Source organism: Trematomus bernacchii, unplaced genomic scaffold, assembly GCF_902827165.1.
Source record: "Trematomus bernacchii unplaced genomic scaffold, fTreBer1.1, whole genome shotgun sequence".
NCBI lineage: Eukaryota > Metazoa > Chordata > Actinopteri > Perciformes > Nototheniidae > Trematomus > Trematomus bernacchii.
Genome location: NW_022987469.1, coordinates 2,147,239 through 2,173,611, shown reverse-complemented (window position 1 = coordinate 2,173,611; position 26,373 = coordinate 2,147,239). Strand labels below are relative to the sequence as shown.

Below are 26,373 nucleotides of genomic sequence, written 5' to 3'. Positions count from 1 at the left end.
ATACGTATAATACCCGTATATATACGATCAGCGCCATATAGATAGAATCTATCTATATGGCGCTGGCTATAGATAGAATAGAATAGGGAGGGATGAAACCCTCTTTAATGGTCACACATGCAGAGCACACAGCACACACAGTGAAATTTGGCCTCTGCTTTTAACCCATCCTAGTACAAGGAGTCTAGTACTAGGAGCAGTGGGCAGCTATTGTACAGCGCCCGGGGAGCAATGGGAGTGGGGGGGGAAGGGGGGTGTCCGGTGCCTTGCTCAAGGGCACCACGGCAGGGCAGGAGGTGAACTGGGACCTCTCCAAGTAGAAGTCCACACTCCATATTTAGGTCTGGTCGGGGACTTGAACCAGCGACCCTACGGCTCCCAGTCCAAGCCCCTACTGACTGAGCCACTTTCACAAGATGCCTGTGTGCTTAGTACCAGGTTGTTATTATACCAGCAATGGGTCTTGCTCGTTCTTTTGCTTCCCGTCTGATGAAAGAGGAGTGTGTGGATCAAGTTAGCTAGTAGCTAGCACGTTAGTTAGCATTACAGCCTTGTCATTTTTATTAGCCTTAACATGAAGTAACATTAAGTAACCCACAATGTTAAACAGTAAGAGTAGTAGTCATATTTCGTGAACCCTTTGAAGAGTACTGTCACCGGTGTGATCATTCTATAATACACAATTTAAGCCCGGGGGAGAAATGCTAACGCTAACGCTAGCGATCTTCTCTACTTCATGCTATCTGCACAAATGGTTGACATTAAACATTAAAACGACCAGGCAGTTCAGAGAGAATCAAAGGAAGGCAGGCAGGCAGCTTTGCATGACATTCTTCAGGACGTGTTTCATTGTGGTGATAGTGAGTAGTCAATCGTTTTGTTGACAAGACAGTAGTGACGGCCATCTTGGTGACGTGTGTTGTTGTGCGAGACCAGAGATGTAGTTCATTGAGCGTTTCACACAAACAAATGTGTTACTTCACAGTTTTACGACACATTTTTTTTTTTGACTTGCAAAATTATCTTTTAAATTGACAAACAACATATGTGTAATTGGTGGCACAATTCAAACGGGATCGAAAGATAATCTTTCTCTCTCCATTGACTTCAATACATAATTTTTCCGAAATAAGGTCCCATGGAGGTCCACCGGAAGGGGAGGGACTTCGCCACTCTATAGTACTGAACGAGAGAGTAATGTCAAATGACAGTACAATTGACCAATCATATCTTCCCTCTAAATGGGTGGGTTTTATTATCGCGGACTTTATGACGAGTTTCCGCCCGCTGTGAAACTTTTCTTGTTTCCATAGCAACAACAACTTCCTGTCAACAGCGTGAACTCGCCTTCAAAAATAAAAGCATGCCAATTACACTTAAGACATACAACTGCAATGAAAGTAACAAACACAATGCAATATCATTTTCAATGTCAAAGAACACAAATTGGGTTCACAGGTGTTGTTTTGTGTGGTAGAGGGTCGCTGTCATTGATGCGTTTTGCACCCTGGGCCGTTGTTTTGATATTCCGCTGAAGTATACGCTGTGACGTAATAACGTCTTTTTTTCGAAGGAAGGGGTGGGGGTCAGAGGGCCTAGGTATAAAGCTCACGGCTCGCCACTGTAGTTGTTAGTTAATTAGGTGAGTCTTATTAGGATATTAATGCCATACATTTTTGCATACATATGTATTCAGTATGATAGCTGTCTAACAGAAGTTAAATCCATTTCTCACTTATTCTGACAATGTACTTAACCCCAAATAAAAGAACCCAATTGAAATAGTTGTTAAATAATGGGTGAAGTCACGTTGTAATAACAATATGTAATAACTCATCTGTCTCGGTTGTTTTAGTTTTCTTTGTGTGCTTTGCCAAAAGCCACTGTGTCAAATGTCCTAGTTGGGTTGCCGTACGGAGTTGTGCAATATGGCGGACCATCTCGCACATGCGCAGTACCGATCGGGCAGGCGAACGGATCGGGTAGTGACAGCTGTAAATGTAATCAGTTACTGATTACTGAATACATGGCTCTGAAAGCATCCGAATACAGTTACAGTTACGTTTTAAAAACGTAATCAGATTACTTTTAGATTACTTTTGGATTACTTTCTTTATCCATCACAGATGAGAAAATAATAAAACAAATACAAAGAGGAAACAATTTGATATGTCTACCATTTATTTTAGGAGTATTAATATTTTTCAGATAGGATCATACATTTACAAAACATCACCAGGTTTTATTTAACAAATTAATCTACAATAAATCCTAATCTTATATTATAAAACATCACCATGCTTTTATTTAACTAAATAATCTACAATAAATCCTAATCTTATGGTCCTATATTTAACAACCTATGCCTATCTTTGGCCTATCTACAGTATGCCTATTTTTGGCCTATCTACAGTTTGCCTATCTGTGGTTGAAACCAGGGCGAGGTGTTTCTGGATCCGTTTTTTCTTGGGCTCCTCAGTCTCTCGTTTACCCGGTTCCTAATTTTATGCCACTGGTCCGTGGTCAGGCCTGGGAACCGACGGGAGACACTGGACTCAAGTGTCTGCCTCACATTGAGGGGAAGAGGCATTTTCCCTTTGCTCCCACTCCAGTTGGTGATTTTGACCATGTTCTCATATGAGTCAAATGGCAACATGGCCATGAACATATCACCCGCAAATTTCTCAGGGCGATGCTGTCCACTTCGAAAGCAGTCCTCGAAGAACTTGTCCTCGCGAGCCGAGGGAACTGCCCTGAGGAGGGCGCAACGCGCTCCTACAGTACAAGAGATCGTGATAGCACATTCAGGATTAAATATTACCCGATGTGATGTTTGCTCAAAATGAGACATGCTGTATTTACCACTTGTTGCCTTTGCTGCACAGATGGCACGCAAACAAACATTTGCTTTAACATGCCCACATCATTTTTCAGTTTGCACTCCATCCTCATGAGAATCCCTGCAGCACAAATCTACATTCCTGTAAAAAGCTTATGATACTGACTCTCCGTTTCTTGAGGGAGCGATAAGCCAACTATGTGGATTTCCATTTGTAAACGAAATCAAGTGCCAGCACGAAATCCAAAGGAATTATCAAATTAAATAATAACATGTTCAAAGTATCAATAATGTGTAACATTCCCCAGATATTTTAGACACTCTTCCTTACATTTTTAACAAAACAATAACATAAATTGCAAAATAATTACTTTTTTCCACTCCTTTCACTTTTTGATTCTCTTCCAATCTGAGAAAGTCCTTTCATAACGGAGACCTCTAAACAAAGTCTTGGCTTTCAGAATATTAAACTTGTTTCGGCAAATTTAGATGATAAATACAACTATGAAGCTTGTAACGGCATAATTACTTAAGCGGAGAACGGAATAAGTTAACGTTACAGCAGGCATAACAACAGCCGGTGTTTATTTTATTATAATATATAGTCGTTATTCATTTGTTTTAAAGCTCAATAAGGAAGATTTTAACTTTCACACACGTTGACCGGCGAAAAACTCTGCCCGGTTCACCGACCCCCCTCTGAGTGAATACCTGTTAACTTAATTGTTAACACAATAAAAATGATAACAAGAAAAGTTCATGTTTTATCAAGATGATGGGTTTCCCTAACGCTCAGAGTCGCAACGCGCTCCTACAAGAGATCGTGATAGCACATTCAGGATTAAATATTACCCGATGTGATGTTTGCTCAAAATGAGACATGCTGTATTTACCACTTGTTGCCTTTGCTGCACAGATGGCACGCAAACAAACATGCCTACAGTATATTTTAATAAAGCTAGACTGTCACTGATTGTTGTTAACAGCTTCAGCTAAGAGCATTTAAAATGTGCATCGATTTACAGCTATTGTTCCCTTTAAACGGGGGGGGGGGGGGCTTTCTGCACGGAGGAGCCGCGGAGAAGAGACACACGTTCACTAAGCCGAATCACAGTGATCTGCTATTTTAAAGTCAATTCAACACATATCGACCCTAAATATAGCATATATTAAGAACGAGAAAGTGTTAACATCGTTTTTTGTAAAAATATGACAAATGTGCGAGGGTGATGACATCAGAGCATCGTCCTATGGGCTTAGCCCCAGACAGGTACAACAGGTATTCACTCAGAGGGGGGTAGTTACCCATTTACATGTCAAAAAGCAACATACAGTAGGCGGGTGGGGGATGGTGAACGTTTACATTTATCTAGCAGAATACATTTAATTTAAGGGGAGCAGTTACTGAGAAGTATATAATGAGAACTGCTACCAATGGTGGGCCTATTTAGTTTATTAAGAAATACACTTTTTTGATCTGGCCGATAACTCTGAAAGCATGGATTGCATGAATATAGCAACAACAACAACACAACAACTCAAGAGATTCACTTTGTGTTCATTATGCATACAGTATAACTCGCCACCCAGCCACTACTGGGTAACAACCATAAGCTGAAACTTAACTGATGTTAAATACTGTTCATTGGGATTAAGGTTGTCGGTATAAAAACAGCAGTCAATCTTGCCTCCTGCTTCATTATTTATTTAAAATGTGTCATAATCATAGCCTTAGGTGCTGTTCCTGCGACCCAATGTCCTATCTCTCAGAGGAGATGCAGTCATGATGGCTGACAACATTTGCCATTCAAAACAGTCAGGCATTATTCTAAGATTTTCTTTTTTTTTAAAATAGGTTCCTTGATGATTACCTGGGTGTTTTCAGGCTCTATTTTATCTCTGCTCTGATGTTAGTCGGTTGGCTTTGTTGCTTTTCTTGGACAAAGGGACACAAATGTATCACATTACTGTCTCATGCATGTCAGCGTGCACTTACCTTCAACATACCAAGGAAACAATGTATGTTTTGATAAATGAATGCTGTTTTGGGGTATATATCTGGATAGAACATATCCAACAGGATTAGATGTCCAACCCTTCATCATGTAATTGGTTTTAATCTATGAAGGACAGCCAAATATATTGTGTTGTTCGTGTGGCATTAGTTATCCATGTCCCAGACATTAATTAGGCATACATGCTTCCAAAAAGCTTGTGACAAGATGTTAAGTTAACAGGTATTCACTCAGAGGGGGGTCGGTGATTTATTGCTCTTGGGGCATTAAAAACAAGATTTTAACTTTAGTTTTTTATATAATATCTGCATTTTCTCTTGTGAAAAACTAAGTCTTAGTTTGGCCATAGTTATTTAATATATAGCGCCATCTCCTGGTTAAACCCTGAAATTGGAAAATAGTGGGAGGGCTTAACATTCCTGGATACTGGTCTTTGGCAGGTCTTAGGCAGGTAACTGGCTGGTAGTAGGCAGGAAGCTGTATGCTGGCGTCCGAAATAAGATGCCCCATCTGTAGTAAGATTGATTTCAGTAGCCACTTGTCTGGAAATACCGAAGACTAGAAACAGTTTTGAAAACTTTTGTCACGTAGTGATCGTCTTCTCAATAAAACATCTTTGATATCTTCTGGCCAATCACAATCATGATAACGGCGTGGTGTTGTTGCAGGAAGTCCCGACGGAGAATACTTTTGCTGTAGTACATCTCTATATACATCGATACAACATTACGTGTTGATAGAAATCAACACGTAATGAAATAAGACCCCACGGTTTGATGATTGATAGGTGTGTGGGCTGTCTTTCATTTTGACACACCGAACAATGGGGGCTATCCCACCCTTATCCACAATGTAAAGTAATTCACACAGCCTCTTCCCTCTTCTCTCTGTGAGGAGCAGCAGGTTCAGCTTTCAGAACAAAGTAACACAAAACTAAAATAGCATTAATTTTTTTAAATATGTCGTGTAGTAATAGATTTATTTATTTTTCTTCTCTAGAGAGTACCAGAATGTGTATTTTATGTTAGTATTTCAAAAAATCTCCTGGGGGATAATCCCCCCAGACCCCCCTGCAGGGGTTGGGTTTTCAGCATGTCAACTCTTTCACCTGTGGGGAAATTGCAGGATTGGCTCCAGGTCACCCTTTTTATTTACTACAAGACAAATGTGCCTTTTTATTTCATACAGTTCAATTTGGATTGAGAAAGGGAAATAGTCTAAACTTCACGCGTGGCGTTTCACTGTCAAGGGGGGCGATATAGCGTGCATGTACAGATGGGGCATCTTATTTCGGACGCCAGCATACAGCTTCCTGCCTACTACCAGCCAGTTACCTGCCTAAGACCTGCCAAAGACCAGTATCCCGGAATGTTAAGCCCTCCCACTATTCTCCAATTTCAGGGTTTAACCAGGAGATGGCGCTATATATTAAATAACTATGGCCAAACTAAGACTTAGTTTGTGAAAAACAAGTCATAAGTCACAAGGACATAGTGGAAAGTGAAATTGAGATTGTCAAATTTAATAAAATACAAAATAATGTATCTGTGTAGTGTTTTACTATGTGATCTGCATGCACTTATCAAACATTACACCGTTACAGTTTGTTTTCATCTGATTTCAAATAAACAAAGTCTTGGCTTTCAGAATATTAAACTTGTTTCGGCAAATTTAGATGATAAATACAACTATGAAGCTTGTAACGGCATAATTACTTAAGCGGAGAACGGAGTAAGTTAACGTTACAGCAGGCATAACAACAGCCGGTGTTTATTTTATTATAATATATAGTCGTTTTATTATATAACTATATATATAGTTTTATTATAATATATAGTTTTATTATAATATATAGTCGTTATTCATTTCCTATAATATATAGTCGTTTATTCATTCGTTATTCATTTGTTTTAAAGCTCAATATATAGTTTTATTATAATATATAGTCGTTATTCATTTGTTTTAAAGCTCAATAAGGAAGATTGAACTTTAAACTTTCACACACGTTGACCGGCGAAAAACTCTGCTGCCCGGTTCACCGACACCCCCTCTGAGTGAATACCCAAGATATCTTGGTTTGATTTGGAGAAGGCTTTTAAAGCCTATTGTATACTAACTCTTCCCGTCAAGAATATAAATAGAACTTAGATAGATCACTTTACATTTCTGCGAATGAATAGCTTAGCTACTTGGCACTAAGAGTACAGATATGTCTACCCTTTCTTTTCAGAGTGTATATCTGCATTTTCTCTTTGGTTTGAATAGGAGAAGGGCAATGGTTATCGATGGTGCTTTTAAAGCCTATTGTATACGAACTGTGTGATTTATATTGCTTTTCAAATGCATATAAGCCCCCCCATTTACACTGCACTTCCCGTCAAGAAATGAATAGCACTTAGTTAGATCACTTTACAGATCAGGTTGGACCAGCCCTGTCGCTACTCTCTGCAGGTCCGCTCCATTTCCTACTGCAGATAAAAAAAAAGCTAAAAATATGTATTTCTTAATAAACTAAATAGGCCACCATTGGTAGCAGTTCTCATTATATACTTCTCAGTAACTGCTCCCCTTAAATTAAATGTATTCTGTAGATAAATGTAAACGTTCACCATCCCCCACCCACCTACTGTATGTTGCTTTTTGACATGTAAATGGGTAACTACACCCCTCTGAGTGAATACCTGTTGTACCTGTCTGGGGCTAAGCCCATAGGACGATGCTCTGATGTCATCACCCTCGCACATTTGTCATATTTTTACAAAAAACGATGTTAACACTTTCTCGTTCTTAATATATGCTATATTTAGGGTCGATATGTGTTGAATTGACTTTAAAATAGCAGATCACTGTGATTCGGCTTAGTGAACGGTGTTCTCTTCTCCGCGGCTCCTCCGTGCAGAAAGCCCCCCCCCCCCCCGTTTTAAAGGGAACATAGCTGTAAATCGATGCACATTTTAAATGCTCTTAGCTGAAGCTGTTAACAACAATCAGTGACAGTCTAGCTTTATTAAAATATACTGTAGGCATGTTTGTTTGCGTGCCATCTGTGCAGCAAAGGCAACAAGTGGTAAATACAGCATGTCTCATTTTGAGCAAACATCACATCGGGTAATATTTAATCCTGAATGTGCTATCACGATCTCTTGTAGGAGCGCGTTGCGACTCTGAGCGTTAGGGAAACCCATCATCTTGATAAAACATGAACTTTTCTTGTTATCATTTTATTGTGTTAACAATTAAGTTAACAGGTATTCACTCAGAGGGGGGTCGGTGAACCGGGCAGAGTTTTTCGCCGGTCAACGTGTGTGAAAGTTAAAATCTTCCTTATTGAGCTTTAAAACAAATGAATAACGACTATATATTATAATAAAATAAACACCGGGCTGTTGTTATGCCTGCTGTAACGTTAACTTATTCCGTTCTCCGCTTAAGTAATTATGCCGGTACAAGCTTCATAGTTGTATTTATCATCTAAATTTGCCGAAACAAGTTTAAATATTCTGAAAGCCAAGACTTTGTTTAGAGGTCTCCGTTATGAAAGGACTTTCTCAGATTGGAAGGAGAATCAAAAGTGAAAGGAGTGGAAAAAAGTAATTATTTTGCAATTTATGTTATTGTTTTGTTAAAATGTAAGGAAGAGTGTCTAAAATATCTGGGGAATGTTACACATTATTGATACTTTGAACATGTTATTATTTAATTTGATAATTCCTTTGGATTTCGTGCTGGCACTTGATTTCGTTTACAAATGGAAATCCACATAGTTGGCTTATCGCTCCCTCAAGAAACGGAGAGTCAGTATCATAAGCTTTTTACAGGAATGTAGATTTGTGCTGCAGGGATTCTCATGAGGATGGAGTGCAAACTGAAAAATGATGTAGGGCATGTTAAAGCAAATGTTTGTTTGCGTGCCATCTGTGCAGCAAAGGCAACAAGTGGTAAATACAGCATGTCTCATTTTGAAGCAAACATCACATCGGGTAATATTTAATCCTGAATGTGCTATCACGATCTCTTGTACTGTAGGAGCGCGTTGCGCCCTCCTCAGGGCAGTTTCCCTCGGCTCGCGAGGACAAGTTCTTCGAGGACTGCTTTCGAAGTGGACAGCATCGCCCTGAGAAATTTGCGGGTGATATGTTCATGGCCATGTATTGCCATTTGACTCATATGAGAACATGGTCAAAAATCACCAACTGGAGTGGGAGCAAAGGGGAAAATGCTCTTCCCCTCAATGTGAGGCAGACCACTTGAGTCCAGTGTCTCCCGTCGTTTCCCAGGCCTGACCACGGGACCAGTGGCATAAAATTAGGAACCGGGTAACCGAGAGAGCTGAGGAGCCCAAGAAAAACGGATCCAGAAACAACCTCGCCCTGGTTTCAACCACAGATAGGCAAACTGTAGATAGGCCAAAAAATAGGCATACTGTAGATAGCCAAGATAGGCATAGGTTGTTAAATATAGGAACCATAAGATTAGGATTATTGTAGATTATTTAGTTAATAAAAGCATGGTGATGTTTTATAATATAAGATTAGATTTATTGTAGATTAATTTGTTAAATAAAAACATGGTGATGTTTTGTAAATGTATGATCCTATCTGAAAAAATATTAATACTCCTAAAATAATGGTAGACATATCAAATTGTTTCCTCTTTGTATTTGTTTTATTATTTTCTCATCTGTGATGGATAAAGAAAGTAATCCAAAAGTAATCTAAAAGTAATCTGATTACGTTTTTAAAACGTAACTGTAACTGTATTCGGATGCTTTCAGAGCCATGTATTCAGTAATCAGTAACTGATTACATTTACAGCTGTCACTACCCGATCCGTTCGCCTGCCCGATCGGTAACTGCGGCATGTGCGAGATGGTCCGCCATATTGCACAACTCCGTACGGCAACCCAACTAGGACATTTGACACAGTGGCTTTTGGCAAAGCACACAAAGAAAACTAAAACAACCGAGACAGATGAGTTATTACATTATTGTTATTACAACGTGACTTCACCCATTATTTAACAACTATTTCAATTGGGTTCTTTTATTTGGGGTTAAGTACATTGTCAGAATAAGTGAGAAATGGATTTAACTTCTGTTAGACAGCTATCATACTGAATACATATGTATGCAAAAATGTATGGCATTAATATCCTAATAAGACTCACCTAATTAACTAACAACTACAGTGGCGAGCCGTGAGCTTTATACCTAGGCCCTCTGACCCCCACCCCTTCCTTCGAAAAAAAAGACGTTATTACGTCACACAGCGTATACTTCAGCGGAATATCAAAACAAACGGCCCAGGGTGCAAAAACGCATCAATGACAGCGACCCTCTACCACACAAAACAACACCTGTGAACCCAATTTGTGTTCTTTGACATTGAAAATGATATTGCATTGTGTTTGTTACTTTCATTGCAGTTGTATGTCTTAAGTGTAATTTGGCATGCTTTTATTTTGAAGGCGAGTTCACGCTGTTGACAGGAAGTTGTTGTTGCTATGGAAACAAGAAAAGTTTCACAGCGGGCGGAACTCGTCATAAAGTCCGCGATAATAAAACCCACCCATTTAGAGGGAAGATATGATTGGTCAATTGTACTGTCATTTGACATTACTCTCTCGTTCAGTTACTATAGAGTGGCGAAGTCCCTCCCCTTCCGGTGGACCTCCATGGGACCTTATTTCGGAAAAATTATGTATTGAAGTCAATGGAGAGAGAAAGATTATCTTTCGATCCCGTTTGAATTGTGCCACCAATTACACATATGTTGTTTGTCAATTTAAAAGATAATTTTGCAAGTCAAAAAAAAAAAAAATGTGTCGTAAAACTGTGAAGTAACACATTTGTTTGTGTGAAACGCTCAATGAACTACATCTCTGGTCTCGCACAACAACACACGTCACCAAGATGGCCGTCACTACTGTCTTGTCAACAAAACGATTGACTACTCACCTATCACCACAATGAAACACGTCCTGAAGAATGTCATGCAAAGCTGCCTGCCTGCCTTCCTTTGATTCTCTCTGAACTGCCTGGTCGTTTTAATGTTTAATGTCAACCATTTGTGCAGATAGCATGAAGTAGAGAAGATCGCTAGCGTTAGCGTTAGCATTTCTCCCCCGGGCTTAAATTGTGTATTATAGAATGATCACACCGGTGACAGTACTCTTCAAAGGGTTCACGAAATATGACTACTACTCTTACTGTTTAACATTGTGGGTTACTTAATGTTACTTCATGTTAAGGCTAATAAAAATGACAAGGCTGTAATGCTAACTAACGTGCTAGCTACTAGCTAACTTGATCCACACACTCCTCTTTCATCAGACGGGAAGCAAAAGAACGAGCAAGACCCATTGCTGGTATAATAACAACCTGGTACTAAGCACACAGGCATCTGTGAAAGTGGCTCAGTCAGTAGGGGCTTGGACTGGGAGCCGTAGGGTCGCTGGTTCAAGTCCCCGACCAGACCTAAATATGGAGTGTGGACTTCTACTTGGAGGGTCCCAGTTCACCTCCTGCCCTGCCGTGGTGCCCTTGAGCAAGGCACCGGACACCCCCCTTCCCCCCCCACTCCCATTGCTCCCCGGGCGCTGTACAATAGCTGCCCACTGCTCCTAGTACTAGACTCCTTGTACTAGGATGGGTTAAAAGCAGAGGCCAAATTTCACTGTGTGTGCTGTGTGCTCTGCATGTGTGACCATTAAAGAGGGTTTCATCCCTCCCTATTCTATTCTATCTATTAGCCAGCGCCATATAGATAGATTCTATCTATATGGCGCTGATCGTATATATACGGTATTATACGTATATCGTAGTGTCTCAATTGTGACATCACTTACGCGACTCTGGGATTTGTAGTCTTTCTAGTTACGTATTTTTCATAGTCTTATATTTCAACAGTTTTACGACAACTGTGACTTTTTTGACATGGAAATGATTTTTTAAGATTGACAAACATCATATGTGTAATTCATGGCACAATTCAAACGGGATCGAAAGATAAGTTTTCTCTCCCCATTGACTTCAATGCATAATTTTTCCGAAATAAGGTCCCATTACCCGGAAGTAAGTGGGCGTGACTTCGCCACTCTATAGCGGGCCCTCTGTGAATCGCAGAGAGGCCCGCTATAGTAACTGACATTCAAACAGAGACTGAACAGGCAGATTCGAAGGATTTATTTCTTTGGAAATGTTATTTATTAAATCAAGTTTTTTTTCGGTAAAACTAATGAAAAATATAAACAAAAATAATATTAAAAAATATATATATTTAAAAAATATATATTTTTTTTTAATGTTTTTAAATATTATTTTTTGGAATATCTTAGGCCCTCACAGAGGGCCCTGACGGCTCGCCACTGAACAACTAATAATTAACTCACCTAACTCACCTAATAAGATCATAAGACTCGCGCATGCGCAATGCATATTCGCATATTGGCCAGCCGTCTAGACCATAGATATATATAAATCTATATGTGTTTATATATATCTATGGTCTAGACGGTCTAGACGTCAAGTGTCCTAGTTGGGTTGCCGTACGGAGTTGTGCAATATGGCGGACCATCTCGCACATGCGCATAACATCTCGCACATGCGCATAACAACATGGTGATGTTTTGTAAATGATTACATGTCTTATTTAGCACAGACTATGATCCAGACTATGATCCTATCCGTGACATATGGATCTTAACAAAGATCCGCTATACATTAGTACCAGACATACTGTACATTGTGATGATTGACATTATTCACCCACGGATCTATGGGTGGGGTATTGTTCCGCACGGACATTTTAGTGAACCAGACCAGCTGTTTCCGCCGGGTCTTCGCTTCCCCGGGCATGAAGTTGTTTACATGTGTGTTCAGATGCTAAATAAAAGTTTAGCTTGTACTTTTGATACCCCGCCTCCGACTCCCGTCTCTCGGCACCACAACATCCAGTTTACTGTATTTCACATGAGCGATGTCGAACATTGAAAAGTCCTTATAAAATGTCTGTTATTAGATCAGTACTTTTCTTATATGACTATTATTGACTTGAACACTGAGAATGTATTTATTAACTTCAGACATTTGAAATATTTGAAATCAGATGAAAACAAACTGTAACGGACCCTGCCGTGTTATCTATGATTAATATGCCTTACTGTACATTCATAATTTCAAAACATTCAAAAGCATTAAATAAAAAGTCATGAAAGAGATAAGGAGGAGAAAAGGTTTAAGGAAGTAAGCAAGGAATACAGAATGTTTCGTTATAATTTGCAGCGACTTGGTCATTGTGGGGAAAAATAACACCCATCCTGATCGTTTCAATGAAGTTGAATACAGAATATTCATATTTGTCAGTGATTTCATGTCAATTCGGCGAACATAAACATCAATGATGATGATTAAATTAGGATTAAAAATCGGGAGAGCCGGCTCGTTCGTTTTTTCGACTAAACAACATTATTTTGTTAAATAACAACATGGTGATGTTTTGTAAATGATTACATGTCTTATTAGCACAGACTATGATTCCTATCCGTGACATATGGATCTTAACAAAGATCCGCTATACATTAGTACCAGACATACTGTACATCCAGTTTGTCGAAGACTCCACACATGACTCCAGTGTGGAACCCCACTGCACCCCCTGGTGGATCAATGATCCATTGCAGCTGGCTTCACAATAATTAAATGTATTTATCATGGGGGCGGTATCAAGTCAGACTGGGGGCCGGCCGGCCATCACGGAACGTGCACGAACCAATCACGACCCTCGCGTTTTAAACTGTCCAAAATAAGACGCTCCATCTGTAATTACATTGCAAATACTGACTTGAGCCCCACCACTGTATGGGTTAGCCCTACCATAGATTACCCAACAAAAATACTCTGGAGCCGCCACTGGAGCCAGAACACTAGTAGGCAAACGGTTTTTTACCAGGGTGTTTCAAGCCACACAAAGGAAAGGCTTAAGGAAAAGAGATATCGGAAACCTGTTTGTTGTACTGGACTTGGATGATCATTGCCCTGCGTAAGATCTGCTAACTAGTGCCTCAGCGGCTGTTTTAGTTCGTTTTTTTAGAACACTGATTGTCGTGGCTTCCTTCCTTGTCTTTCTATCAAAGAAGTGAAGTGTTGCTTGGCCTCCGATGGTTTAGATGATGTTGCGATGTGTTTGCTCAAAATAAAATAACAAACTTTTGCACATGCAATAAAGAAAATAGGCCTTTACAATATTCAAAAGAAATAGGCAAAACTCAAATAAAATAACAAACAACTTAGGTATTCTTTCTTTCTTGATAATGCTTATAACTTCATAACTTAAAGGGGACCTATCATGCAAAATGCACTTTTGTACGTCTTTCATACATGAATATGTGTCCCCGGTGTTCCAGGGAAGTCACCAAGTGTCAGAAAACACAACCCTCTCTATTTTCCTCCATACCCAAATCTCTAAAAAAGGGGCTGCAACGGATCTGATCAAAACTGATCCAGATTTGAACACTGTCCTGACGTCAGGACGGTGGCGCTACGGCTATTGGGCCAACTCCACCAATCAGGAGGAGACAGCCACGGCCATTGCCGTTCGAAAGCGCTGGAGACGCTGTAGTACATATGCCAGGCCTGTAGATGGTGCTGTTCTCACATAATCTGCCCTTGCAAAAACAGAGCTAAAAAAGTGCAAATTGAGCAAAATGAGGCATGGCTAAAATGCATGATCTGTTTGGTATTTTGAAAAAAAAAAAGTATAAATATGCCTTATATAGGTATGGTCCTACACTATATTATTCAAATATAGCATGATAGGTCCACTTTAAAGGGTACTTGTACGATTTGTATGTACATGCACGTGTACGTGTACGTGTACGGTACGATTACGATTAAAAACTGTTCCTCGACGGCGTCTCTCAACAGGTTGCCCATCACTGTGGCTTTAGCACAGGCGCCGTGGGAATTGTAGTCCTTTTATAGTGCGTTGACTACAGACGTCACAATTAGGTGGCCTTTCTTATAAAATCTAAATACTGGCTCTAACACTGATGTCTTAACCGAATGTCCGTGGCTCCACAAAGCAGCCTACCTATGAGCCATTCTATGTTTTGTGTTTGCATCCTGTAACTTCCAAGTTCCCATAAAATGCACAAAGCAGATGTTCTGACCCTCAATTAGACTTTGGTAACTGGATTAAACTCAGATTTAGAAGAACACATACTTTATTTATCCCACATCTGTTTGTCTTTAAGAGTACAAATAAACACATGGAAACAGGATATCTACACATTATACCCAAAAGCCCCACACACAGACATTCACAGTAATGGCAATTTTAATGTTCCAATGTCCTATATCCTTTGCCATTACTTCACAGGAGGGTTTAGACTTGAGCAGTGGTTCTCAAACCTTTTCCGTCAGGCCCCCCTTTGGAGAAAAAAAAGTCGGGTCCCCCCAACACAAATAGTCACGTAATGGGCCAAGTTAACATTTATTAAAATACATCAATATGAACGTGAGCATTCCTTTCAAAAAAATAAAAAAATCACTTTGCTAGAACAGTGATAATAAAACAATGCTCCATAAGTCTGTGTGCTCAAAAAAAACAAAACATAATACAATTGTGCAATCCCTTTGCTAGAACAATAAGTTATAATACTTTGCCACTTTGCAATCTGTGCAAAAAAAAAGAAAAGAAAGAAAATGCTGATATTTGGCAAAAAGGTGTGTCTTATCGTGGCTGCACTGAGCCTGCTTTGCACTGCACATTTTCTTCAAAACGGGGTTGCAGGCTCAGTGGCGGCGCCAGAGATTTTATTTTGGGGGTGCTTGACGTTTCATAGAGGGTGCTCAAACATTTAGGGTTTCCCATTCAAATCCCCGGGAAGATTTTTTTTAAATATTGAAGTTAAAAGCATCAATCTGGTGCACTTTGAGAGCAAAATGAAGAGATCTATGGATACATCTCTCAACACCCATATGAAACAGATTTACTTTTTCTTTATGGATATTTTACAAATCACTCAATCATACCTGTTTTTCATTTATTCTCTTATTTTTTTATACCTATAATGATCATATAAACGTGTGCCTTGGAAATAATTGTTTACATTAATCGTGACCAAACCGTTTGAGACCCACTGAGATAACTTAGACTAAAGTTAGGACTCTCCTCCACCTTGTTGAAAAAGCTCCTTATACCCATTAGCGTAGCTCGCTAGCACCAGAAGCTAACAACAACGATCTCCGGTACCGGTGCGCTCTATCTCTCTCGCGCACGCACACAAAATGGATCGTTCCACACACACACAGAGCCGAGCTTGAATGAAACACAGAGACCCAGACGTACTTGTACTGTAGCAACGTTTCAAATTATTAATATATTTTTTTTTTCATTACAATTTTTCCTCCTGGTCTCTTGCGCCCCCCTGTCATGCCTCTGCGCCCCCCCACTTTGAGAAACACTGGACTAGAGTGATCCAGACGCAGACACAAACAGATGATTTTCCGGTCTTTTGCTGCAGTTTAGAATGATGTTTATTTTGCTTTACATACCAAGGTTTAATTATACTGTGTCAATGGTTGTGGTGAGCTTCTGCCGGGCTGATGAATTCGGTATGCTCTCTTCCTCCTGTGTCCTCCTTTCCTGTCACCTATGACCCCTTTTATACACCCGGTGCAGCTAAACCCCGCCACCAAGTGTTCAAAATAGTATTGCACTATACATATAAATTAAATAAACTGACATGCCAACAACACCCATAAAATAGCTCCTACACACACACACACGTACATTTGTATGAAGGAGTACTTAAGAGTTCAGTGCCTTGCTCAAGGACACACCAGCTAGCTCTCCAGCTAGTTGTCCACTCAATGTTTTAAGGTGCGTATTGGGACTCAAACCAATGACCATCCAGACTGAGATACTGCTGTCCTCTATTAAAATGCACTTTATTAAAGGTCCCATGACATGGCCATTTCTACTGATCATAATTCCATTGTTGAGGTCTACTAGAATAGATTTACATTGTTCAATGTTCCAAACTCACATTGGTTTCTCATACAGCATCTCTGTATAGTATGTGTATTCACTCTCTGTCCTAAACGCCTTGTTGGAGCTCCTGCCCCCCCTCCCTATGAGCCCACTGTGCTCTGATTGGTCAGCTCGCCCACTCTGTTCTGATTAGTCAACCATCGTTACAGCGGAACATCAGTGATTATGTGTTACAATGGCGTTTGTTAGCAACCAGAAAATGACACCAGTAATGACAAACAGATGAGAATGCTGCGTGGGGTCTGGGTGCCGTGTTGGTGGGATGTTGCGGGGCTCGCTGCTCCGCCCTGTGGGGCTCGAGGAGCGGACAGTGTGAGCTGGATTACTGGTGTCGTTTCCTGTTGCTGCGTGGGGTCTGAGCTCCGCGGAGTGAGTGAGTGTTAAAAAACAAAAACAAACACACAATGAAAAACAAACCAAAAAAAAGACGATTCATAAAAGCGATAAAATACTGGCTGCAACTAAAAGTGCAAAGATAAGGCACGGTTAAAGGATCTCAGGCTGCATTAAAAAGAAAGGTTTTCAACCTTGATTTAAAATAACCCAGTGTTGGGGCAGACCTCAGCATTTCAGGCAGTTTGTTCCAAGCTTGTGGTTCATAAAAACTAAAAGCTGCCTCGTCAAATTTAGTTCTGACTCTGGGGACGACGAGTAAACCCGCTCCTGTTGATCTGAGAGCTCTGGCTGGCTCGTAACAGTGAAGCATCTCTGACATGTATTTTGGTCCCAATGAAGTGCGTTGTATGTTGAAAGTAGGAGATGGAAGTGTATCCTTTGTGTAGGAAGCCAGTGCAGATTTTTGAGAACTGGGATGATGTGGTCAATCCTCCTATTGGTGAGGACTCTGGCAGCAGCGTTCTGGATGAGTTGTAGTTGTCTTATTGTTTTTTTTTACAGAGCCCTGTGAAAACACTGTTACAGTCATCAAGTCTGCTCAAAACAAAGGCATGGACTAGTTTTTCGAGGTCGTGTTGGGTCATAAGTGTTTTCAGTCTGGCTATAATTTTCAGGTCATAAAAAGCTGATTTTGTGATTCCTTTGATGTGCTTTTTGAAATGTAAATCAGAGTCCATAACTACACCAAGGTTTCTGACCTTGTCTGATGTTTTCAACAGTATCTTTTCCAATTGAGTTCTGATATTGGCCCGGTCCTTTTTGGCACCAAAAACAATTGTTTCCGTTTAGTCCTTATTAAGTTGCAGGAAATTGTTGTGCTGATTTGCTCCTTTTCAGATATTGTAATGGTCCTTTGTCCTCAGGGTTTATTGTGATATTAATCTGAGTGTCATCTGCATAGTTATGGTAGGATATTTTGTATTGTTTAAGGATATGAGCAAGTGGGAGCATTGAACAGAGCTGGACCGAGAATTGAACCTTGGGGAACTTCACATGTCATGGGTGTATTTTGAGATTTGTAAGGACCAACGGATACAAAAAACTCTCTGTCCCGCAGATACGATTCAAACCAGTGAAGGGCATTGTCAGATAGTCCAACCCAGTTTTCCAATGTTGGTCAACTGTATCGAATGCAGCGCTGAGGCCAGCAATATTAGGACTGATATTTTGCCATTGTCAGTGTTCAAGTAAATGTCATTGAGAACTTTAGTAAGAGCAGTCTCAGTGCTGTGATGTGACCAAAATCCAGATTGGAATGTATCATACCAGTTATTCAGTGCAAGGAAGGTGTTGAGCTGATGAAAAACAGCTTTTTCAATGATTTTTCCCAAAAAGGGGAGGTTTGAAATTGGCCTTCTGCCTGATTGAATTGTCCAAATTGTTCTTTTTCAGGAGAGGCTTGATTACTGCTGTTTTCAGTGATTTGGGGAAATTGCCTTAAACCCAACACAATCTTCTCCAGAGCATCTTGGTTGATAGGATAACATTGTAGCTTGCAGTTAGAGCTTGTGTCCGGAGTCAGAATGGGTGACATCAAAACATTTTCTGAAATGGAGGCACCGATCGCTAGTCTTATATTTTGGATTTTTTTGGTGAAGAAAGATGCACAGTTGTTGCATGATTCAGCAGAAAGGGGTTCAGGGGCTACTGATATGGGGGGGGGGGGGGGAGCGTCTTGCATTCCATAGTATGAAGTCATAAGTATGGAGACAGTCTTTCAAAATCTCAAAATGAACATGGAGATTTGATTTACGCCATCTGCGTTCCGCTTTTCTGCATTCCCTCTTTTGAAGCTTCACCAGTGTGGCGTTTCTCCATGGTGCTTTTTTACCAGAGACAGCTTTGACTGTAGCAGGGGCGAGAGCATCAATGAGATGTGTCGTTTTTGACATGTAATTGTCAACCAATTCATCAACAGAGTTTGAATGAGGTTCGGCAGTGGAAGAGAAGGCCTGATGAACAACTTGCTTGTAGGGAGGCGTGTGGCGCAGTGCAGAGCCTTGGTATGGGGATCAGATGGTCAGTGACGAAGGTAACTTCATCACTGACCACTGTGGACTGTGGACTGATGGCTTCGGGGCCTTGTAACTCAGCACTTTACTGAACAGTTTGCACTTTATGAAACAACTTCCCTTTGCAGAGATAAAGTCACTCAGCACTTTAGTGAACAGTTTGCACTTTATTAGCGTGATTGCACAGTACAGTTTGGCATTGCATATTTGCACATTTTTATATAATTTATACTAGTTATTGATGTAGTATTTATTAAATGATTAAACCGTATTAATTGGAATGTCGTCTGGCAGGTGCTGGTCGGGTCCTCGGCTCCGCCTGAAAAGAGAGGGGAGTTAGCGAGAGCGCCGAAAGTGTTTATGATTGTGTAAGAATGACAGCGGTTGAGATTAATCATTGTGTGCAAATAATATGTTGAGGGTGTATAAATCATGACGTTAAGTTGCATTAATTGTACAAGTTACCACTGTGTAAAGTTGACATATCACTCCCCCATGTCTGTTGCTGCTGATTGTGTGCACCTGGTGCCCTGTGTTGTCTCCTCCCCCCTCACCTGTGTCTTGTTGGTTTGATTGGTCTGGGTGTATTTAGGCTCTGTGTTTCCTGTTTGTTTGTGGGGTGAGATCCTTGTGGTTGGTGATGGTGTTCACATGGACAGTCAGATTGAGGCTGTGTCATGTGTCTATGATTAAATAAATGCCCACACCGGGTTGTATTTGAACTCTCTGCCTCTGCCTCCTTGCTTGGTCGGGCCGCTCAATGGTCATTCTCACATGGTCACAGGTTCAAACCCCACTGCAGTCAGCATGTCGTTGTGTCCCTGAGACACTTCACCCCAAATTGCTCCTGTGGCGATTGCCCACAGTACTGAGTATGTAAGTCGCTTTGGATAAAAGCGTCTAACAAGTAACATGTAATGTAATGTTCTCTGTGATGTGTCGTTTTGTGATTATGTATGGTTGCCTCTTAAGGAAAACACTGGTCGATCTGGAAGAAGATGCAGGAGTGGTCTGAGAGACCAACATCTGTGACCAGGATGTTTTAATTATTAAGACCTTTGGTTATAACCAGATCAAGAGTGTGACCCGATGTATGAGTGGGCCCTTTCACATGCTGGATTAGTCCATAGCTTTCCAGGAGATTTGCTCATTCAATAGCACTACTGTCCATGGGGTTGTCCGTATGAATGTTTAAGTCACCGACTACGACGAGTATGGAGTCAAAATCAATGCAGATGATTGACAATCATTCAGAAAAATCATCATGAAATATTGCTGAATACTTTGGTGGTCTGTAGATAGTTAGGAGGAACTGTGCTCGACAAGAAACATTTAACTGAGCAGCCAGCTATTCAAAAGAGGGAAATGATTGCATTGAAATGTTCTTACAAAGAAAACTATTATTAAACAAAGTGGCAACTCCACCTCCTTTCCTGTGTGCTCTGTTCTCACCTATGGTTCTCACCCATGAAACTGAAGTTCGGAGGGGCTGTTTCAATGAGAACAGCTCCACTGTTGTTGTCATCTAGCCAGGTTTCAGTTAAAAACATAAAGTTAAGGCTGTGGTTGATAATAAAATCATTAATTATAAGTGACTTGCCTGCAAGTGACCTGATATGAAGAACAGCCAGGTTCAATGAGCTTACTTTTGATGAAACTGGATTTATGGAAACGGGTATGAGGTTCGCACAATTTCTGTGTGACAGTGTGCAGCTGTGTGTAGTCTCCAGCAGGGGGAACCTCTCACCTCTGACAGCGATGCTTATTTTTTCTCCTCTCTACACTTCCGGGTGAGCGGATGTAAATAGAAGGACGTTCCGCCTGTGGAGCAGCAGTCAGAAACATGACCAAACTGGAGCTGCTCAACGTGTTTCTGAACGACAGGCTGACCGCGGCCGCTGAGGAGATTTTCCGCGCCGTTAAGAACACGGTGGCGGAGTACCAGGGCGAGCTGCTGCGCTCCAGGGAGGAGAACGAGCGGCTGAAGCGGCTCCTGAATGTGGCCGTGCAGAGGCTCCTCCTGCAGCCCGGTGAGAAGCGCTGTCAGCCGGCATGTCAAACCTCCTTGGCTTCCCTCGATGTGTTCTCTGCGGGGCTCCGCTCATAGGTGGTGCGGGTGGTTGGAGCTAACAGTGGGGCGCTTAGGCTCTGTAAAACAGTAGCTACATCTTACGCTCTGTATTTGATTGACACTGAACAATAAATAAAACTGATGCAGAAAACAAACAACAATAGCAAAAGGTGTGTGTGTGTTTTTATACCACGATAGAACTTGCACAAACTGATCAGAACAAAGATGGAGATTATATCTATATGTATTATTTGTACAATTATCTGTACATGCGTTCCATAGGTGCACACGATGCAACAATATCTTGTGTTCAGTACTGTCAGTCCTGCTCAACCCTTCATGCACATTTGTAAACAAAGCGACCTCTTAATATCTGCACAGCTTTCCACTTTTCATAACAATTCTGCACATATTTAATAAAAACATTCCGAGTATTTTATCATATTATACTGTACGTAGTTTTTTGGTATAGCTTTATTTCATGTAAATATTTCTCTTATTTTTTCACGTTATAATATTATTTTTAATTCAATTCAATTCAAGTTGATTTATATAGCCCCAAATCACAAATCCTATTTGTCTCAGAGGGCTTCACAAGTCAACGTAATTGGCAAAGTAAAACAATTGTTTTACATAATAGTTTTTTTTCTTTGGTCGTTTTTCTTACAATTGATCTTTGACTGTGTTTATATATGCACCATATACACCAAAGCAGATTCTTCATCTGTGTAAACCTACTTGGAAATAAACCTGTTTCTTATTCTGATTTTTGACTACTAATCAGTACATCTTAGAGCATTCTGAATAAAGTATGACTACCTTGTACTTCGTCTTCAGCAGGGCAACCCTTCAAAAGTCACAGCACCGCAGTATGTTTATGCAAATACCCCTAGCATGACTGTGATTTTTGTAATCTTTCAGAACCTCACTCGGCGCAGCCCCCAGACGATGAGCAGCCCTGTGAGTCTGAGTGGATTAGCAGTGTGGAGCCTCTGTCACAAATCAAAGAAGAACCAAACCTGGGAAACTTTCAGACGGATTGTTGTTCACAAGAAGCAAGCGACTCTGAGGGAGGGAACTGTAGTCAGGAGGAGCCTCTCCAGAGGACACATCCTCCAGCAACCCAAAGTGTGTGTAGCAGACAAAGTGTCTCCCCACCTCCACTAACATCCCAGGAAATTAAGGCAGAGAAGGAGAAAGAGGACAGCAGGACACAGCAGCCAGCCAACAGCTTCACCCCCCCTAGGACTGTCCACTGCAGGGTGGCTCAGAGCCTTTCTGCAGCAAAGAGTCACCGGACTGAGAGAGCAGAGCAGCAGGTGAGAGGGTTACTCCGCTCCAATGGAAAACAGAGCTTGCACATAATGCAGATCAAGAATGTCAGATCCCTGAAGCCGCCCCCGCCCCGCTCCTCTCTCTCCAGCCAGAGCCTCCAGAGGTGGCACAGCTGTAAAGAGTGCGGGAAGGGCTTCAGCTTCGCCTGCCAGCTGGAGGTCCACATGCGCTGGCACACCAAGGAGAAGCCGTACAGCTGCGCAGTGTGCCGCAAGAGCTTCACCACGGTCAGCATGCTGAAGAGGCACCACCGCATCCACACCGGGGAGAAGCCCTTCCGCTGCCATGTCTGCGGGAAGTGCTTCAACCAGTCGGCGCACCTCAACACACACTTCAGGCTGCACACTAGGGAGAGGGCCGGCTGGAGCCGGGCCCCTCACTCAAAGTAAACAAAGACTCAATACAGAGAAAGGACCAGACTTCTGTAAACTTTAAGATATTCCAACAGTGTAAAATTGTTTTAGCCATGAGCGTCACTTTGTTAGAAAAAGTGGTGGGGACACTTTTTTAAGATGAAAAAATAAACACTACTGCATTAAACCCCCCGCAGACAATACATACATATATTAGGGCTGTCAAGTTGCGTTAACGCGTTAACGCAAAAAAAAATTAACGCCACTAATTATTTTAACGCGATTAACGCACGCAACGTATTTTTTGTCCTCGGCCGCCCCGTAGTTTCAGAGCGCATCGAGTTTAAAATACCATCTACAAGCTGATGCTGACAGCCCCGCTCCTGCCTCCCGCTTGTGGCAGACCACACTTCCACGCTCACCGGCAGGCCCGGACTGGCCATCGGGAGGACCGGGAGGGTGTGTGTGGCGCGCGACTCGCGCGAGCGAGGCACACCTTACGTGTTGTTGTTGTTAGCATCTGGTGCTAGCTAGCTGCGCTAACGGATATAAGGAGCTGTTTCAATGACATTTCGCCGAAAACTGCGCCGAGCACTTGACTTTATGCAGGTAGCCAGACAGTGGGACATTGTACGAAAAGTCAGCACACTAAGCACGGATAGTGCGCGCTACATGATTGCAGCGTCCAGGCAGCACACGTTCGAGCATATATGCCTTGAGCGGCACATAGCTCCAACGATCCATCACAGTGTCTCCACATTCTCACACACACACACACAGTATTATTGTATGAGAGAGGTTCCAGGTTGAATTGAGGCGAATATTTGTAATGTTCAGAGGTTGTTGTGTTTAATATTCATGAGAATATTTGTCATTGTTCAAATGATAATAAACAAACATATAAAGCATATTTGTCCACTCATATGTTGATAAGAGTATTAAAAACTTGAAAAATATCCCTCTAAGGTACATTTAGAACAGATAAAAAATGTGCGATTAATCGCGATTAAATATTTTAATCGACTGACAGCCCTAACATATATACATACACCCTTATGATTACAATACTTTCTTTTACAACTAGTGCAGTAACTAGGCTGCTGCAAAGCGGAGCAACGATTGCTTTACTATTCTCTATTCAATTATTACTGATATTAAACGTGTCGCAGGTCCAAACTGCACCACTTGGGTTCCCAGAAACACACCCAGAAAGTGAGAACAGTCCTCCAGATTGTACATGTTCTCTTGTGCAAATAAAGCTTTCTCAAAGAGTACAATTCTTTTTGAGAACTATTTTCAGAACACTTCTAACAAATGATCCTAACGCACAGTGGTGGGGACAAAATTGGCCATTCCTAAAGTGATGGGGACATGTCCCCAGTGTCCCTAGAATAAATGATGCCTATGGTTTGAACAACTTTAAAATGTTCCAACAGTGTTCAATAATTGTGTGACTGTGTGTCCTGTCTGACGTGCAATAAAGTGTGGTATTAAGATTTCCAATCCACTGCACTGGTCAGTATTTCAACTCTATCTTAGTGATGTTCAAGTCAACAATCAAGTGCTCTTCAAGGAATGGGAAAAGGTCCAGTGAGAAAAAAACTAAAACAATGTCCAGCTGAAATGTAATGTCCTTGGTATAGCAACATGAAATGGTAATCCTGAAATGACAAAATATTAACAAACCATATACTATAATCGTCAAAAATATAATGTTGAAAATAATGAAATAGCTAATAAATCTATTAAGTACGACAACAACCAGTACCAGACCAGAGGCCTGTACTACGAAGCCGGATTTTCGCTTAGCGGGCTAACTTCAGGGAAAACAAGGGGTTTCCGGTCCTACAACGCTGGTTCTCTTTTTAGCGGGCTAGATCTCCATGGTAACTTATGCTGAGCGGCTAACCTGCTCCGGAGCAGGTTAGGTTGCAGGCTGTTGGAGCAGAACACCTCTGCTACGCGCCGTTCGTTGGATGATGCTGAAATCTCTATTAAAATAAAGAAAGGAATTGAAAACACCGGAATCAAAAGTTATAACAATTATCTGAGTTTACTGGTAGGAAACCAAACACATATACAGAGTACTCGAGTACTCCGGGCTTCAGGCTTGTGATGCGGTTTTACAGGTAGACAGACCAGCTTTCAGAAAACGAGAAGTATGGACTCCAGGTTTGTGATGCGGTTTACCGTCTTCTAGCACCAGCTTTCAACAAACCAGAAGCATTTTACACTCAAAAACAACAGTATACATATCCCTATTTTGGGGCGGAGATGTGCCGACTCTTCCCCTCCCCTTTTACTCCAAAGCGAATGAGAGAGTACGTTGGGAGGAGCTGTCTAAGCTGCTCACCTCCCCCAAGTGTTTCTACTGGCTGGATTCACTTCTGGTCGGGTTCAATAGTTCTGACCAGTACGTCAAATTCCAAAGTTTCCCAAGGTCAAAAGTCAACCCCTATCTCCGATTTGAATCTTAACTCCATTCCTTTCCCATGAGTTCTTCACATAAACTATCCTCCTTCAGACATTTAAACCTTTCTGCATCTATTTAATGAGGTCTTTAACGACTTTAAAATCAACATCTGGTTTTTAGGGGTGAAAAGGCCAAGTGTGTGTGTGTGTGTGAAACAGAATCTCTGGGTCAGTGAGTTTGAAAGTAAGAATATCCTTTCTATATATATGATTACCCAAATCCGTTGTGATTACCTATAACAGTTCAAACAATACATGTTCACTAAAATACAATTCAAAATAATACATGTTTACTTCAATACAGTGTAGAATCATATCTTTTTACTTCAAGGCTAAGAGATCAACTCAGTGAAAGCACTGCCTGCTGACCAATCAGAGCTCAGTGTGCGGAGTGTAAAGCGATAAAGTCATATTACAGGAGAAAGGAAATACAGTTTAAACTGCCGTTGTAGGAAAGACGGCCGGCAAAAATCACCGACTGTGTGAACGTGAAAGTTAATAGAATATCACCTCCCATCTTCAGAGCAATCTGACTATTATAACATTAGCGTTAAGAAAACTTACTTAAATATTTGCCACAACATAAGTAACCGGATCATAGTAACATTACGTACAGTCCGCGGCACTGTGAGTGCAGACGTCGATGTGTCCCATTATCATTCATATCATATCATATATTTCCTTATCTGAGTCAGCTTCTTGAGCCGTATCTGGCCGTGCAACACTCACAGTGTCACATACTGTATGCAGAAGTATTATTTTAAGCAACACATTAAGTTGACAAAACACTCGAGTCAAATGTAATTAAAGTCAGATCCACTCGTGT

General features: G+C 41.1%; 1 protein-coding gene across 1 annotated transcript; it reads left to right on the top strand.

Moving 5' to 3' along the window:
• The first annotated feature begins 21,112 nt into the window (after window positions 1-21,112).
• Window positions 21,113-23,345, top strand: LOC117493602 (zinc finger protein 354B-like). The gene is made up of 2 exons (XM_034144246.1): window positions 21,113-21,346; window positions 22,309-23,345. The coding sequence occupies exons 1-2, from the start codon at window positions 21,160-21,162 to the stop codon at window positions 23,109-23,111; spliced, it is 990 nt and encodes a 329-aa protein (XP_034000137.1). The 5' UTR covers window positions 21,113-21,159; the 3' UTR covers window positions 23,112-23,345.
• The last annotated feature ends 3,028 nt before the right edge of the window (window positions 23,346-26,373 follow it).